The 16777-nt window shown below is 51.3% G+C and overlaps 1 protein-coding gene across 1 annotated transcript; it reads right to left on the reverse strand.

The window, feature by feature from the left end:
- Positions 1-1597: 1597 nt before the first annotated feature.
- On the reverse strand, positions 1598-15708 carry ppp1r35 (protein phosphatase 1, regulatory subunit 35). Its single transcript, XM_072462131.1, has 5 exons — positions 15603-15708; positions 13571-13820; positions 9867-10043; positions 5842-5932; positions 1598-1907 (listed from the first exon to the last, which is right to left on the reverse strand). Exons 2-5 carry the CDS (start codon positions 13727-13729, stop codon positions 1621-1623), a joined length of 714 nt encoding a protein of 237 aa, XP_072318232.1. The 5' UTR covers positions 13730-13820; positions 15603-15708; the 3' UTR covers positions 1598-1620.
- Positions 15709-16777: the final 1069 nt, after the last annotated feature.

Raw genomic sequence — 16777 nt, forward strand, 5'->3', positions numbered from 1 at the left:
CTGTCACCATGACAACAGCAGTCTCAGTCACCATGACAACAGCAGTCTGTCACCATGACAACAGCAGTCTCAGTCACCATGACAACAGCAGTCTCAGTCACCATGACAACAGCAGTCTGTCACCATGACAACAGCAGTCTTAGTCACCATGACAACAGCAGTCCGTCACCATGACAACAGCAGTCTGTCACCATGACAACAGCAGCCTCAGTCACCATGACAACAGCAGTCTCAGTCACCATGACAACAGCAGCCTCAGTCACCATGACAACAGCAGTCTCAGTCACCATGACAACAGCAGCCTCAGTCACCATGACAACAGCAGCCTCAGTCACCATGACAACAGCAGCCTCAGTCACCATGACAACAGCAGTCTCAGTCACCATGACAACAGCAGTCTGTCACCATGACAACAGCAGTCTCAGTCACCATGACAACAGCAGTCTGTCACCATGACAACAGCAGTCTCAGTCACCATGACAACAGCAGCCTCAGTCACCATGACAACAGCAGCCTCAGTCACCATGACAACAGCAGTCTGTCACCATGACAACAGCAGTCTCAGTCACCATGACAACAGCAGCCTCAGTCACCATGACAACAGCAGTCTCAGTCACCATGACAACAGCAGTCTGTCACCATGACAACAGCAGTCTCAGTCACCATGACAACAGCAGTCTCTGTCACCATGACAACAGCAGCCTCAGTCACCATGACAACAGCAGCCTCAGTCACCATGACAACAGCAGTCTCTGTCACCATGACAACAGCAGTCTCAGTCACCATGACAACAGCAGCCTCAGTGTGATGAGCCCTAAAATCTGAAAAACATCAAATTAGTCGTTTATTAAGAGGAAATTTGAGATGGGCCGATAATGACTCAGTACTGCCCCTCCCCCTGACCCCTCCCCCTGACCCCTCCCCCTGACCCCTCCCCCTGACCACTCCCCCTGACCACTCCCCCCTCCCCCTGCTCTTCTTTAGGAGGCTTTATGACTCCTCCCCCTGCTCTTCTTTAGGAGGCTTTATGACTCCTCCCCCTGCTCTTCTTTAGGAGGCTTTATGACTCCTCCCACTGCTCTTCTTTAGGAGGCTTTATGACCCCTCCCCCTGCTCTTCTTTAGGAGGCTTTATGACCCCTCCCCCTGCTCTTCTTTAGGAGGCTTTATGACTCCTCCCCCTGCTCTTCTTTAAGAGGCTTTATGACTCCTCCCCCTGCTCTTCTTTAGCAGAGGCTTTATGACCAGTTTTCAAAGACATTGGGAATGTTCCAGATTGAAGCTTTAACTATGTGAGTGGTGCTAACAAACTGTTCAGCACAGACTTTATAAATCTGGAGGTTCACACATGGAGCAGCTGTAGATGAACTCAGACTGCGATGATCTCATGGACAGTTTTGTCAGTTACAGGTGCAAAGTGTCCAGGTGGTTTTAGGTTTATTATTGCATTGTGGGATTTATATCATTTTTAACGCCCTGAACTTTGTCATTAAAAGTGTGAATGAAGCTAAATGCTACTCCAGCTGTGTTTTTGGACGAACAATGTTAGAAAAGGGTTAAAAGAGAGGAAAAGGACATTTTGCATAAGATTTGTCCTTTATTAAAACATGTTCATACAAGTTTAAAACGTGGCAGACCAGCGCTGTTGTCTCTGGAACAAACTGAAGCTGGCACTGTGGGGGCGGGGCCTGATAAAGGGGGCGGGGCTGGGCTGCAGGGGGAGGGGCCTGTGGTAGAGGTTGGAAGTCAAAGGAAGGAGGGATGGGCCTGTGGAGGCGAGGGGTGGGGCTTTAGGAGCCGCAGCCAACGGGAGCCTTTGAACAGCAGCTCGTCTGATCACATGACCTTCTGACACGTGCACGCTCACGAGGGACGAGTAGAGCTGTGCACGGCGAGGGAAGGAGACACCTGAGGACAGAGGAGACGAGGGGTTAGGAGGTAAGAGAGGGAGACACCTGAGGACGGAGATGACGAGGGGTTAGGAGGTAAGAGAAGGAGACACCTAAGGACGGAGGAGACGAAGGGTTAGGAGGTAAGAGAAGGAGACATCTGAGGACAGAGGAGACGAGGGGTTAGGAGGTGAGAAAAGGAGACACCTGAGGACAGAGGAAACGAGGGATTAGGAGGTAAGGGAAGGAGACACCTAAGGACGGAGGAGACGAGGGGTTAGGAGGTGAGAGAAGGAGACATCAGAGGACAGAGGAGATGAGGGGTTAGGAGGTAAGAGAAGGAGACATCAGAGGACAGAGGAGACGAGGGGTTAGGAGGTGAGAGAAGGAGACACCTGAGGACAGAGGAGACGAGGGATTAGGAGGTAAGGGAAGGAGACACCTAAGGACGGAGGAGACGAGGGGTTAGGAGGTGAGAGAAGGAGACATCAGAGGACAGAGGAGACGAGGGGTTAGGAGGTGAGAAAAGGAGACACCTGAGGACAGAGGAGACGAAGGGTTAGGAGCTGAGAGAAGGAGATATCTGAGGACAGAGGACACGAGGTGTTAGGAGGTGAGAAAAGGAGACATCTGAGGACAGAGGAGACGAGGGGTTAGGAGGTGAGAAAAGGAGACATCTGAGGACAGAGGAGACGAGGGGTTAGGAGGTGAGAAAAGGAGACACCTGAGGACAGAGGAGACGAGGGGTTAGGAGCTGAGAGAAAGAGATATCTGAGGACAGAGGACACGAGGTGTTAGGAGGTGAGAGAAGGAGACACCTGAGGACAGAGGAGACGAGGTGTTAGGAGGTGAGAGAAGGAGACACCTGAGGACAGAGGAGACGAGGTGTTAGGAGGTGAGAGAAGGAGACACCTGAGGACAGAGGAGACGAGGGATTAGGAGGTGAGAAAAGGAGACACCTGAGGACAGAGGAGACGAGGGATTAGGAGGTGAGAAAAGGAGACACCTGAGGACAGAGGAGACGAGGGATTAGGAGGTGAGAAAAGGAGACACCTGAGGACAGAGGAGACGAGGGATTAGGAGGTGAGAAAAGGAGACACCTGAGGACAGAGGAGACGAGGGATTAGGAGGTGGGAAAAGGAGACACCTGAGGACAGAGGAGACGAGGGATTAGGAGGTGAGAAAAGGAGACACCTGAGGACAGAGGAGACGAGGGATAAGGAGGTGAGAAAAGGAGACACCTGAGGACAGAGGAGACGAGGGATTAGGAGGTGAGAAAAGGAGACACCTGAGGACAGAGGAGACGAGGGATTAGGAGGTGAGAAAAGGAGACACCTGAGGACAGAGGAGACGAGGGATTAGGAGGTGAGAAAAGGAGACACCTGAGGACAGAGGAGACGAGGGATTAGGAGGTAAGAGAAGGAGACACCTGAGGACAGAGGAGACGAGGGATTAGGAGGTAAGAGAAGGAGACACCTGAGGACAGAGGAGACGAGGGATTAGGAGGTAAGAGAAGGAGACACCTGAGGACAGAGGAGACGAGGGATTAGGAGGTGAGAAAAGGAGACACCTGAGGACAGAGGAGACGAGGGATTAGGAGGTGAGAAAAGGAGACACCTGAGGACAGAGGAGACGAGGGATTAGGAGGTGAGAAAAGGAGACACCTGAGGACAGAGGAGACGAGGGATTAGGAGGTGAGAAAAGGAGACACCTGAGGACAGAGGAGACGAGGGATTAGGAGGTAAGAGAAGGAGACACCTGAGGACAGAGGAGACGAGGGATTAGGAGGTAAGAGAAGGAGACACCTGAGGACAGAGGAGACGAGGGATTAGGAGGTGAGAAAAGGAGACACCTGAGGACAGAGGAGACGAGGGATTAGGAGGTGAGAAAAGGAGACACCTGAGGACAGAGGAGACGAGGGATTAGGAGGTGAGAGAAAAGGAGACACCTGAGGACAGAGGAGACGAGGGATTAGGAGGTGAGAGAAAAGGAGACACCTGAGGACAGAGGAGACGAGGGATTAGGAGGTGAGAAAAGGAGACACCTGAGGACAGAGGAGACGAGGGATTAGGAGGTAAGAGAAGGAGACACCTGAGGACAGAGGAGACGAGGGATTAGGAGGTAAGAGAAGGAGACACCTGAGGACAGAGGAGACGAGGGATTAGGAGGTAAGAGAAGGAGACACCTGAGGACAGAGGAGACGAGGGATTAGGAGGTGAGAAAAGGAGACACCTGAGGACAGAGGAGACGAGGGATTAGGAGGTGAGAGAAGGAGACACCTGAGGACAGAGGAGACGAGGGATTAGGAGGTGAGAAAAGGAGACACCTGAGGACAGAGGAGACGAGGGATTAGGAGGTAAGAGAAGGAGACACCTGAGGACAGAGGAGACGAGGGATTAGGAGGTGAGAAAAGGAGACACCTGAGGACAGAGGAGACGAGGGATTAGGAGGTAAGAGAAGGAGACACCTGAGGACAGAGGAGACGAGGGATTAGGAGGTGAGAGAAAAGGAGACACCTGAGGACAGAGGAGACGAGGGATTAGGAGGTGAGAAAAGGAGACACCTGAGGACAGAGGAGACGAGGGATTAGGAGGTGAGAAAAGGAGACACCTGAGGACAGAGGAGACGAGGGATTAGGAGGTGAGAGAAGGAGACACCTGAGGACAGAGGAGACGAGGGATTAGGAGGTGAGAGAAGGAGACACCTGAGGACAGAGGAGACGAGGGATTAGGAGGTGAGAAAAGGAGACACCTGAGGACAGAGGAGACGAGGGATTAGGAGGTGAGAGAAAAGGAGACACCTGAGGACAGAGGAGACGAGGGATTAGGAGGTGAGAGAAAAGGAGACACCTGAGGACAGAGGAGACGAGGGATTAGGAGGTGAGAAAAGGAGACACCTGAGGACAGAGGAGACGAGGGATTAGGAGGTGAGAAAAGGAGACACCTGAGGACAGAGGAGACGAGGGATTAGGAGGTAAGAGAAGGAGACACCTGAGGACAGAGGAGACGAGGGATTAGGAGGTGAGAGAAAAGGAGACACCTGAGGACAGAGGAGACGAGGGATTAGGAGGTGAGAAAAGGAGACACCTGAGGACAGAGGAGACGAGGGATTAGGAGGTAAGAGAAGGAGACACCTGAGGACAGAGGAGACGAGGGATTAGGAGGTAAGAGAAGGAGACACCTGAGGACAGAGGAGACGAGGGATTAGGAGGTGAGAAAAGGAGACACCTGAGGACAGAGGAGACGAGGGATTAGGAGGTGAGAGAAGGAGACACCTGAGGACAGAGGAGACGAGGGATTAGGAGGTGAGAGAAAAGGAGACACCTGAGGACAGAGGAGACGAGGGATTAGGAGGTGAGAAAAGGAGACACCTGAGGACAGAGGAGACGAGGGATTAGGAGGTGAGAAAAGGAGACACCTGAGGACAGAGGAGACGAGGGATTAGGAGGTAAGAGAAGGAGACACCTGAGGACAGAGGAGACGAGGGATTAGGAGGTAAGAGAAGGAGACACCTGAGGACAGAGGAGACGAGGGATTAGGAGGTGAGAAAAGGAGACACCTGAGGACAGAGGAGACGAGGGATTAGGAGGTAAGAGAAGGAGACACCTGAGGACAGAGGAGACGAGGGATTAGGAGGTAAGAGAAGGAGACACCTGAGGACAGAGGAGACGAGGGATTAGGAGGTAAGAGAAGGAGACACCTGAGGACAGAGGAGACGAGGGATTAGGAGGTGAGAAAAGGAGACACCTGAGGACAGAGGAGACGAGGGATTAGGAGGTGAGAAAAGGAGACACCTGAGGACAGAGGAGACGAGGGATTAGGAGGTGAGAAAAGGAGACACCTGAGGACAGAGGAGACGAGGGGTTAGGAGGTGAGAGAAGGAGACACCTGAGGACAGAGGAGACGAGGGGTTAGGAGGTGAGAAAAGGAGACCGGGTTCAGTCTTGTACAAACCGTGTGTCGCTCTGGAGTTGATCAGAGTCTGAGTTCTTTCATTTTTCTCCAGATTTTCTTTCAGTGTTTTGGCTGCGTCCCACTGCGCCTCCTGCAGGAGAGAACAGACATTACACACACCGCGCCTCCTGCAGGAGAGAAGAGACATTACACACACTGCGCCTCCTGCAGGAGAGAACAGACATTACACACACTGCGCCTCCTGCAGGAGAGAACAGACATTACACACACTGCGCCTCCTGCAGGAGAGAACAGACATTACACACACCGCGCCTCCTGCAGGAGAGAACAGACATTACACACACCGCGCCTCCTGCAGGAGAGAACAGACATTACACACACCGCGCCTCCTGCAGGAGAGAACAGACATTACACACACCGCGCCTCCTGCAGGAGAGAACAGACATTACACACACCGCGCCTCCTGCAGGAGAGAACAGACATTACACCCACTGCGCCTCCTGCAGGAGAGAACAGACATTACGCACACCGCGCCTCCTGCAGGAGAGAACAGACATTACGCACACCGCGCCTCCTGCAGGAGAGAACAGACATTACGCACACCGCGCCTCCTGCAGGAGAGAACAGACATTACGCAAACCGCGCCTCCTGCAGGAGAGAACAGACATTACGCACACCGCGCCTCCTGCAGGAGAGAACAGACATTACGCACACCGCGCCTCCTGCAGGAGAGAACAGACATTACGCACACCGCGCCTCCTGCAGGAGAGAACAGACATTACGCACACCGCGCCTCCTGCAGGAGAGAACAGACATTACGCACACCGCGCCTCCTGCAGGAGAGAACAGACATTACGCACACCGCGCCTCCTGCAGGAGAGAACAGACATTACGCACACCGCGCCTCCTGCAGGAGAGAACAGACATTACGCACACCGCGCCTCCTGCAGGAGAGAACAGACATTACGCACACCGCGCCTCCTGCAGGAGAGAACAGACATTACGCACACCGCGCCTCCTGCAGGAGAGAACAGACATTACAAACACCGCGCCTCCTGCAGGAGAGAACAGACATTACGCACACCGCGTCTCCTGCAGGAGAGAACAGACATTACGCACACCGCGCCTCCTGCAGGACAGAACAGACATTACACACACCGCGCCTCCTGCAGGAGAGAACAGACATTACACACTGCGCCTCCTGCAGGAGAGAACAGACATTACACACACTGCGCCTCCTGCAGGAGAGAACAGACATTACACACTGCGCCTCCTGCAGGAGAGAACAGACATTACACACTGCGCCTCCTGCAGGAGAGAACAGACATTACACACACTGCGCCTCCTGCAGGAGAGAACAGACATTACACACACTGCGCCTCCTGCAGGAGAGAACAGACATTACACACACTGCGCCTCCTGCAGGAGAGAACAGACATTACACACACTGCGCCTCCTGCAGGAGAGAACAGACATTACACACACTGCGCCTCCTGCAGGAGAGAACAGACATTACACACACCGCGCCTCCTGCAGGAGAGAACAGACATTACACACACCGCGCCTCCTGCAGGAGAGAACAGACATTACACACACCGCGCCTCCTGCAGGAGAGAACAGACATTACACACACCGCGCCTCCTGCAGGAGAGAACAGACATTACACACACCGCGCCTCCTGCAGGAGAACAGACATTACACACACCGCGCCTCCTGCAGGAGAGAACAGACATTACACACACCGCGCCTCCTGCAGGAGAGAACAGACATTACACACACCGCGCCTCCTGCAGGAGAGAACAGACATTACACACACCGCGCCTCCTGCAGGACAGAACAGACATTACACACACCGCGCCTCCTGCAGGACAGAACAGACATTACACACACCGCGCCTCCTGCAGGAGAGAACAGACATTACACACACCGCGCCTCCTGCAGGAGAGAAGAGACATTACACACACCGCGCCTCCTGCAGGAGAGAAGAGACATTACACACACAGCGCCTCCTGCAGGAGAGAAGAGACATTACACACACTGCGCCTCCTGCAGGAGAGAAGAGACATTACACACACACTGCGCCTCCTGCAGGACAGAACAGACATTACACACACTGCGCCTCCTGAAGGACAGAACAGACATTACACACACTGCGCCTCCTGCAGGACGGAACAGACATTACACACACCGCGCCTCCTGCAGGACGGAACAGACATTACACACACCGCGCCTCCTGCAGGACAGAACAGACATTACACACCGCGCCTCCTGCAGGACAGAACAGACATTACACACTGCGCCTCCTGCAGGAGAGAACAGACATTACACACACTGCGCCTCCTGCAGGACAGAACAGACATTACACACACTGCGCCTCCTGCAGGACAGAACAGACATTACACACACTGCGCCTCCTGCAGGACAGAACAGACATTACACACACTGCGCCTCCTGCAGGAGAGAACAGACATTACACACACCGCGCCTCCTGCAGGAGAGAAGAGACATTACACACACTGCGCCTCCTGCAGGACAGAACAGACATTACACACACTGCGCCTCCTGCAGGAGAGAACAGACATTACACACACTGCGCCTCCTGCAGGAGAGAACAGACATTACACACACACACACTGCGCCTCCTGCAGGACAGAACAGACATTACACACACTGCGCCTCCTGCAGGACGGAACAGACATTACACACACCGCGCCTCCTGCAGGACAGAACAGACATTACACACTGCGCCTCCTGCAGGAGAGAACAGACATTACACACACTGCGCCTCCTGCAGGAGAGAACAGACATTACACACAGCGCCTCCTGCAGGAGAGAACAGACATTACACACACTGCGCCTCCTGCAGGACAGAACAGACATTACACACACTGCGCCTCCTGCAGGACAGAACAGACATTACACACACTGCGCCTCCTGCAAGACAGAACAGACATTACACACACTGCGCCTCCTGCAGGACAGAACAGACATTACACACACTGCACCTCCTGCAGGACAGAACAGACATTACACACACTGCGCCTCCTGCAGGACAGAACAGACATTACACACACACTGCGCCTCCTGCAGGAGAGAACAGACATTACACACACTGCGCCTCCTGCAGGACGGAACAGACATTACACACACTGCGCCTCCTGCAGGACGGAACAGACATTACACACACTGCGCCTCCTGCAGGAGAGAACAGACATTACACACTGCGCCTCCTGCAGGACGGAACAGACATTACACACACCGCGCCTCCTGCAGGACAGAACAGACATTACACACTGCGCCTCCTGCAGGAGAGAACAGACATTACACACTGCGCCTCCTGCAGGAGAGAACAGACATTACACACACTGCGCCTCCTGCAGGACAGAACAGACATTACACACACTGCGCCTCCTGCAGGACAGAACAGACATTACACACACTGCGCCTCCTGCAGGAGAGAACAGACATTACACACACTGCGCCTCCTGCAGGAGAGAACAGACATTACACACACTGCGCCTCCTGCAGGAGAGAACAGACATTACACACACACACTGCGCCTCCTGCAGGAGAGAACAGACATTACACACACTGCGCCTCCTGCAGGAGAGAACAGACATTACACACACACACTGCGCCTCCTGCAGGAGAGAACAGACATTACACACACACACTGCGCCTCCTGCAGGACAGAACAGACATTACACACACTGCGCCTCCTGCAGGAGAGAACAGACATTACACACACACACACTGCGCCTCCTGCAGGACAGAACAGACATTACACCCACTGCGCCTCCTGCAGGAGAGAACAGACATTACACACACACACTGCGCCTCCTGCAGGACAGAACAGACATTACACACACTGCGCCTCCTGCAGGAGAGAACAGACATTACACACACTGCGCCTCCTGCAGGAGAGAACAGACATTACACACACTGCGCCTCCTGCAGGAGAGAACAGACATTACACACACTGCGCCTCCTGCAGGAGAGAACAGACATTACACACACTGCGCCTCCTGCAGGAGAGAACAGACATTGTGTTTGTTTGTTCAAACCTCCAGAGACTGAAGCTCCGCCCTCAAAGCCAGAGTAGTGTTTAGCTCCGCCCCTGATGTGAGCTGAATGGACGCCTCGGGCTGAGGCGGTACTCGACCGTTACCATGGAGACAGCCGTTCCTCTGGTCTACGATTGGATGGTGTTGGTCGAGGGGCGGGGTCTGAGCAGCGGGAACCTGTTGCCCGGATACGGGGGAAAGAAGAGGATTGTGTTCGTTTATTTCAAATCCTCAAAATAAAAATGACAAAAAAAAATCTGATTTAACCTGTTTCCATCCACCTATTTTCGCCCTGTGCACACTGGTTGGACCCAAATGTCATTGCTTATTAAAAGAGGATCTTATGTTCCACATGTGAGTGTGATGCATCATGGGAAAGCTTAGGCCTTCTAGTTTCTGCAGATGTGCACATGTCACACTGTCAGGGCTTCAGAACTTACACTACAGAGGCCCAAACATAAACAAAACATCCTTTTTTAGTCTCGCCTGAATATTGTCAATTTGTAATGGTCCTGAGCATGACATACTTCATTGTGTTTATGCTGTTCACTGCACATGATGTTTATCTTGTTGACAACAACTGTGTAAAGTTTCAGATCTCTAGGAACAGGCATTTTGGTGCCGTTGACCTTTTTGTATCAAAAAGTATATTCAAGTGATCCAAATATGTGCCAACTGTGCCAACCTGCTTTATTACAATTTTAGCTCCTCTATGATCATAAAACATACATTTTGATGTTTTGTAGGCCACTAATAGCAATTATAACTGCTAAAAACAATATATGTGAAAATGTGTAAATATGAGTTTACCCATGAATTTCCCACATAGAGGTTAAAAAAAAAAAAAAAAATTATAATATTTTTATTTTTGTATTGGTATAATAATACATATATCTAACAAAATGCACGTCCAAAAGGCTAATAAACTCAGAAAACGTTATGCGCAAAATCCTGCCGAGAAATCTGGCTCTTTACAGCCTTCCCGGAGCCTTACGCACGAGAATACAGAAGATTCTGTGTCAATGAGCCCTTTGTCCCGCCTACCAGGACAAAGGTCTCCTGATTGGCTAGAATAATATGTCACTCAAAGTCTCCTGCGTGCCTGTTAGCAGAAGCTAAGGGCTAAAAACAAAGATGGACGCGCGCTTTGGAAGCGCCGCATTTTTTTCCTCCGGAGGCTGTAGCAAACAAACCCGGAGACAGAACAATGTGTGGACGGTCTCATTCTGTAGGAAACAGTCTGAGGAAGAGATCGATGTCAAACACTATCGTATAAGTCAAACAGGTCATTTGTTATGGACGGAGAAATGCACCGGACGAGCGCATTCTCGTCCGGCGAGAAACAAAGAAAAGTTTGTTTACTTGACAATATCTCGAAATCGGATAACTTCAGGAAAAATACAAGTGGATATTGTTTTTCAATGGTTCCTTACGGACAGACTGAGCACAAGAATGAACAGAATTAAAGCCGTTTCCTCCGTCATAAACAGCAAACAGGACATGAGTTTGTAAAAGTTGAGACTTTCTCACAAACTATTGGCAATTGCTTTTTGGGGCAAATTATTCAATGTAAATCAATGACATATTCGTTTTGTTGAGAAAATAAGCTTTAAAATGATGTATAACTTATGGTATTGACCACGGAAATAAAAGTGATGATGTAAGAGAATATTTGAGATATAGAAAATGTTCGCCGGCGGACAGGTGGGTGGGAACAGGTTAATTGTATTTCTATATTTTCATCAATGCAACAAAATATGACTCATTAACATTGTAATGGAAGTTAAACTTAAAGCGCCACATATGGTACAGCAGAGTCACATGGTGCGTCTCCAGGGGGCGCTGCAGGAGTGAGGAGTGCTCATTATGCATTTGTAGCATTGTCATGTTGATAGTAGCTAATAGAGCTAATAGAGCTAATGGAGCTAATAGAGCTATTAAAGCTAATAGAGCTAATGGAGTAAATGGAGTTAATGGAGTTAATGGAGTTAATGGAGTTAATGGAGTTAATGGAGTTAATGGAGGTAATGGAGCTATTAAAGCTAATAGAGCTAATAGAGCTAATAGAGGTAATAGAGCTAATAGAGCTAATAGAGCTAATAGAGCTAATAGAGCTAATAGAGCTAATAGAGCTATTAAAGCTAATAGAGCTAATAGAGCTAATGGAGGTAATGGAGGTAATGGAGGTAATAGAGGTAATAGAGCTAATAGAGCTAATAGAGCTAATAGAGCTAATAGAGCTAATAGAGCTAATGGAGGTAATGGAGGTAATAGAGCTAATAGAGCTAATATACACTTACAGCCTGTGTCTTATAAAAGGCTTTTCATGTTTTTTGGCTCAGACAGATTTGCGTTTTGTTTTTGGTCAGATTTGGCTCTTTGAACCTTCACGGGGGCCGAGTCCTGGACGACATGAACACTGGTCACAGGGGGCGTGTCCTAAACCTGGTGCACGAGTCCTGGACGACATGAACACTGGTCAGAGGGGGCGTGTCCTAAACCTGGTGCACGAGTCCTGGACGACATGAACACTGGTCAGAGGGGGCGTGTCCTAAACCTGGTGCACGAGTCCTGGACGACATGAACACTGGTCACAGGGGGCGTGTCCTAAACCTGGTGCACGAGTCCTGGACGACATGAACACTGGTCAGAGGGGGCGTGTCCTAAACCTGGTGCACGAGTCCTGGACGACATGAACACTGGTCACAGGGGGCGTGTCCTAAACCTGGTGCACGAGTCCTGGACGACATGAACACTGGTCAGAGGGGGCGTGTCCTAAACCTGGTGCACGAGTCCTGGACGACATGAACACTGGTCACAGGGGGCGTGTCCTAAACCTGGTGCACGAGTCCTGGACGACATGAACACTGGTCACAGGGGGCGTGTCCTAAACCTGGTGCACGAGTCCTGGACGACATGAACACTGGTCAGAGGGGGCGTGTCCTAAACCTGGTGCACGAGCCGGATCTATGTTTGCCCTACATTTTGTACCGTCCATTCCCTTTTGTCGTGCACCGTCAGGCCCCGCACCGTCAGGCCCCGCACCGTCAGGCCCCGCACCGTCAGGCCCCGCACCGTCAGGCCCCGCACCGTCAGGCCCCGCACCGTCAGGCCCCGCACCGTCAGGCCCCGCACCGCCAGGCCCCGCACCGCCAGGCCCCGCACCGCCAGGCCCCGCACCGTCAGGCCCCGCACCGTCAGGCCCCGCACCGTCAGGCCCCGCACCGTCAGGCCCCGCACCGTCAGGCCCCGCACCGTCAGGCCCCGCACCGCCAGGCCCCGCACCGCCAGGCCCCGCACCGCCAGGCCCCGCACCGCCAGGCCCCGCACCGCCAGGCCCCGCACCGCCAGGCCCCGCACCGCCAGGCCCCGCACCGCCAGGCCCCGCACCGTCAGGCCCCGCACCGTCAGGCCCCGCACCGTCAGGCCAGCACCGTCAGGCCAGCACTGCTCTGTAGGTTTAGGGTTTGTGATCGTTTAAATCATCAAATCTGGAGAACATATTGAAAACTGTCCCAGCCTCGGTGGCTGAGTGGATAGCACATATGCCAGGCTCCATGGGTCACAGCATCGTGAGTTTGACTCCAACTCCAACAATATCCTGTATGTCCTCCCCGCTCTCACCCCCATTTCACCCTACACTGCATCAATAAAGCATGCGGCCAAATGAAACAGAAGCTCGAATATGAGTTTAACCTTCTCACCTTTCCACTCCTTGTGCTTTGTGGGCGGGGCCTAGGGTCTTGTGGGTGGGGCTCTTCTGCGATTGACAGGTCAAGCAGAGGACAGTGGGACACAAAGTTTGGACTAAGGGGACAAGGAAGAGGAGCAAGAGGAGGAAGAGGAGACGGAGGAGCCTCCATCTTAGACCGGGGCCTGGACCGGGGCCTGGACCGGGGCCTGGACCGGGGCCTGGACCGGGGCCTGGACCGGGGCCTGGACCTTTGTTAGATCCTGGAGGGAAAGACATGAGGATTATGACAGATGATGTTCTTGTTTCAGCTGTTTTAAAAGCAAATGACACCAGGGGATTATTACCATTTTAAACCATTATTTATGACATATGACTTTTGAAAAAGACATGAGAGAATAGTTTAAAAACAAATACACCTGGTTTAGTCCTGGTTTAGACCTGGTTTAGTCCTGGTTTAGTCCTGGTTTAGTCCTGGTTTAGTCCTGGTTTAGTCCTGGTTTAGTCCTGGTTTAGTCCTGGTTTAGTCCTGGTTTAGTCCTGGTGTAGACCTGGTTTAGGGTTTAGTCCTGGTTTAGTCCTGGTTTAGTCCTGGTTTAGTCCTGGTTTAGTCCTGGTTTAGTCCTGGTTTAGTCCTGGTTTAGTCCTGGTTTAGTCCTGGGGTAGACCTGGGGTAGACCTGGTTTAGGGTTTAGTCCTGGTTTAGTCCTGGTTTAGTCCTGGTTTAGTCCTGGTTTAGGGTTTAGACCTGGTTTAGGGTTTAGTCCTGGTTTAGACCTGGTTTAGTCCTGGTTTAGTCCTGGTTTAGACCTGGTTTAGACCTGGTTTAGACCTGGTTTAGTCCTGGTTTAGTCCTGGTTTAGTCCTGGTTTAGACCTGGTTTAGACCTGGTTTAGACCTGGTTTAGACCTGGTTTAGACCTGGTTTAGGGTTTAGACCTGGTTTAGGGTTTAGACCTGGTTTAGGGTTTAGACCTGGTTTAGTCCTGGTTTAGTCCTGGTTTAGGGTTTAGACCTGGTTTAGACCTGGTTTAGACCTGGTTTAGACCTGGTTTAGTCCTGGTTTAGTCCTGGTTTAGTCCTGGTTTAGTCCTGGTTTAGTCCTGGTTTAGTCCTGGGGTAGACCTGGTTTAGGGTTTAGACCTGGTTTAGACCTGGTTTAGACCTGGTTTAGACCTGGTTTAGTCCTGGTTTAGTCCTGGTTTAGTCCTGGTTTAGTCCTGGGGTAGACCTGGTTTAGGGTTTAGACCTGGTTTAGGGTTTAGACCTGGTTTAGACCTGGTTTAGACCTGGTTTAGTCCTGGTTTAGTCCTGGTTTAGACCTGGTTTAGTCCTGGTTTAGTCCTGGTTTAGTCCTGGTTTAGACCTGGTTTAGACCTGGTTTAGACCTGGTTTAGACCTGGTTTAGACCTGGTTTGGACCTGGTTCGGACCTGGTTCGGACCTGGTTCGGACCTGGTTCGGACCTGGTTTAGACCTGGTTTAGTCCTGGTTTAGACCTGGTTTAGACCTGGTTTAGACCTGGTTTAGACCTGGTTTGGACCTGGTTCAGACCTGGTTCAGACCTGGTTCAGACCTGGTTTAGACCTGGTTTAGTCCTGGTTTAGTCCTGATTTAGTCCTGGTTTAGTCCTGGTTTAGTCCTGGGGTAGACCTGGTTTAGGGTTTAGACCTGGTTTAGACCTGGTTTAGACCTGGTTTAGACCTGGTTTAGACCTGGTTTGGACCTGGTTTGGACCTGGTTTGGACCTGGTTTGGACCTGGTTTAGGGTTTAGACTTGGTTTAGGGTTTAGACCTGGTTTAGGGTTTAGACCTGGTTTAGGGTTTAGACCTGGTTTAGACTTGGTTTAGTCCTGGTTTAGTCCTGGTTTAGTCCTGGTTTAGTCCTGGGGTAGACCTGGTTTAGGGTTTAGACCTGATTTAGACCTGGTTTAGTCCTGGTTTAGACCTGGTTTAGACCTGGTTTAGACCTGGTTTAGACCTGGTTTAGACCTGGTTTCTCTCGTATATTTAGAACATATTCAAGATAGAGTTATAACTCACTCACCTTTTCGCGTTACTTCATTAAACTCTTTTGGAGCAGATGAAAGTCAAACTGATCAGAAAAAAACACGTTTATTTTTTACTCAAACTCAAACTTTCGCTCTTTACAGCGCAAACACCAACTGCGCATGCGTGAACCGGAAGTATTTTCTTCTTCGTCTGGTTTCCGGCAGATTAAGCGCCTGTTGACTGCACACTGCTGCCACACCGACCAGTGGCGCTTATAAATAGGTCACTATCTAAAGTGTTCTTAATAATGTTTGTGGCCAAAGACATCAGGGGCTTAAATACAAGCTTTAAAACTCAGATTCACTTCAGTGTCATAAGAGAAGCCACAGCAGCCTCACACTAGCCTCACATTAGCCTCACATTAGCCTCACATTAGCCTCACAGCAGCCTCACAGCAGCCTCACACCAGCCTCACAGCAGCCTCACATTAGCCTCACATTAGCCTCACAGCAGCCTCACAGCAGCCTCACAGCAGCCTCACACCAGCCTCACAGCAGCCTCACATTAGCCTCACATTAGCCTCACAGCAGCCTCACACCAGCCTCACAGCAGCCTCACAGCAGCCTCACACTAGCCTCACATTAGCTTTACAGCAGCCTCACACTAGCCTCACATTAGCCTCACATTAGCTTTACAGCAGCCTCACACTAGCCTCAGATTAGCCTCACATTAGCCTCACATTAACCTCACACTAGCCTCACATTAGCCTCACATTAGCTTTACAGCAGCCTCACACTAGCCTCAGATTAGCCTCACATTAGCCTCACATTAACCTCACACTAGCCTCACATTAGCCTCACATTAGCTTTACAGCAGCCTCACACTAGCCTCAGATTAGCCTCACACTAGCCTCAGATTAGCCTCACATTAGCTTTACAGCAGCCTCACACTAGCCTCACACCAGCCTCACATTAGTCTCACATTAGCCTCACATTAACCTCACATTAACCTCACATTAGCCTCACAACAGCCTCACAGTAGCTTCACATTAGCTTCACATTAGCCTCACAGCAGCCTCATATTAGCCTCACATTAGCCTCACAGCAGCCTCACATTAGCCTCACATTAGCCTCACACCAGCCTCACAGCAGCCTCACATTAGCCTCACACCAGCCTCACATTAGCCTCACACTAGCCTCAGATTAGCCTCACATTAGCCTCACAGCAGCC

This window comes from Eucyclogobius newberryi, unplaced genomic scaffold (assembly GCF_026437365.1).
Source record: "Eucyclogobius newberryi isolate DKJ021-1_F unplaced genomic scaffold, fEucNew1.0.hap1 SCAF_376, whole genome shotgun sequence".
NCBI lineage: Eukaryota > Metazoa > Chordata > Actinopteri > Gobiiformes > Gobiidae > Eucyclogobius > Eucyclogobius newberryi.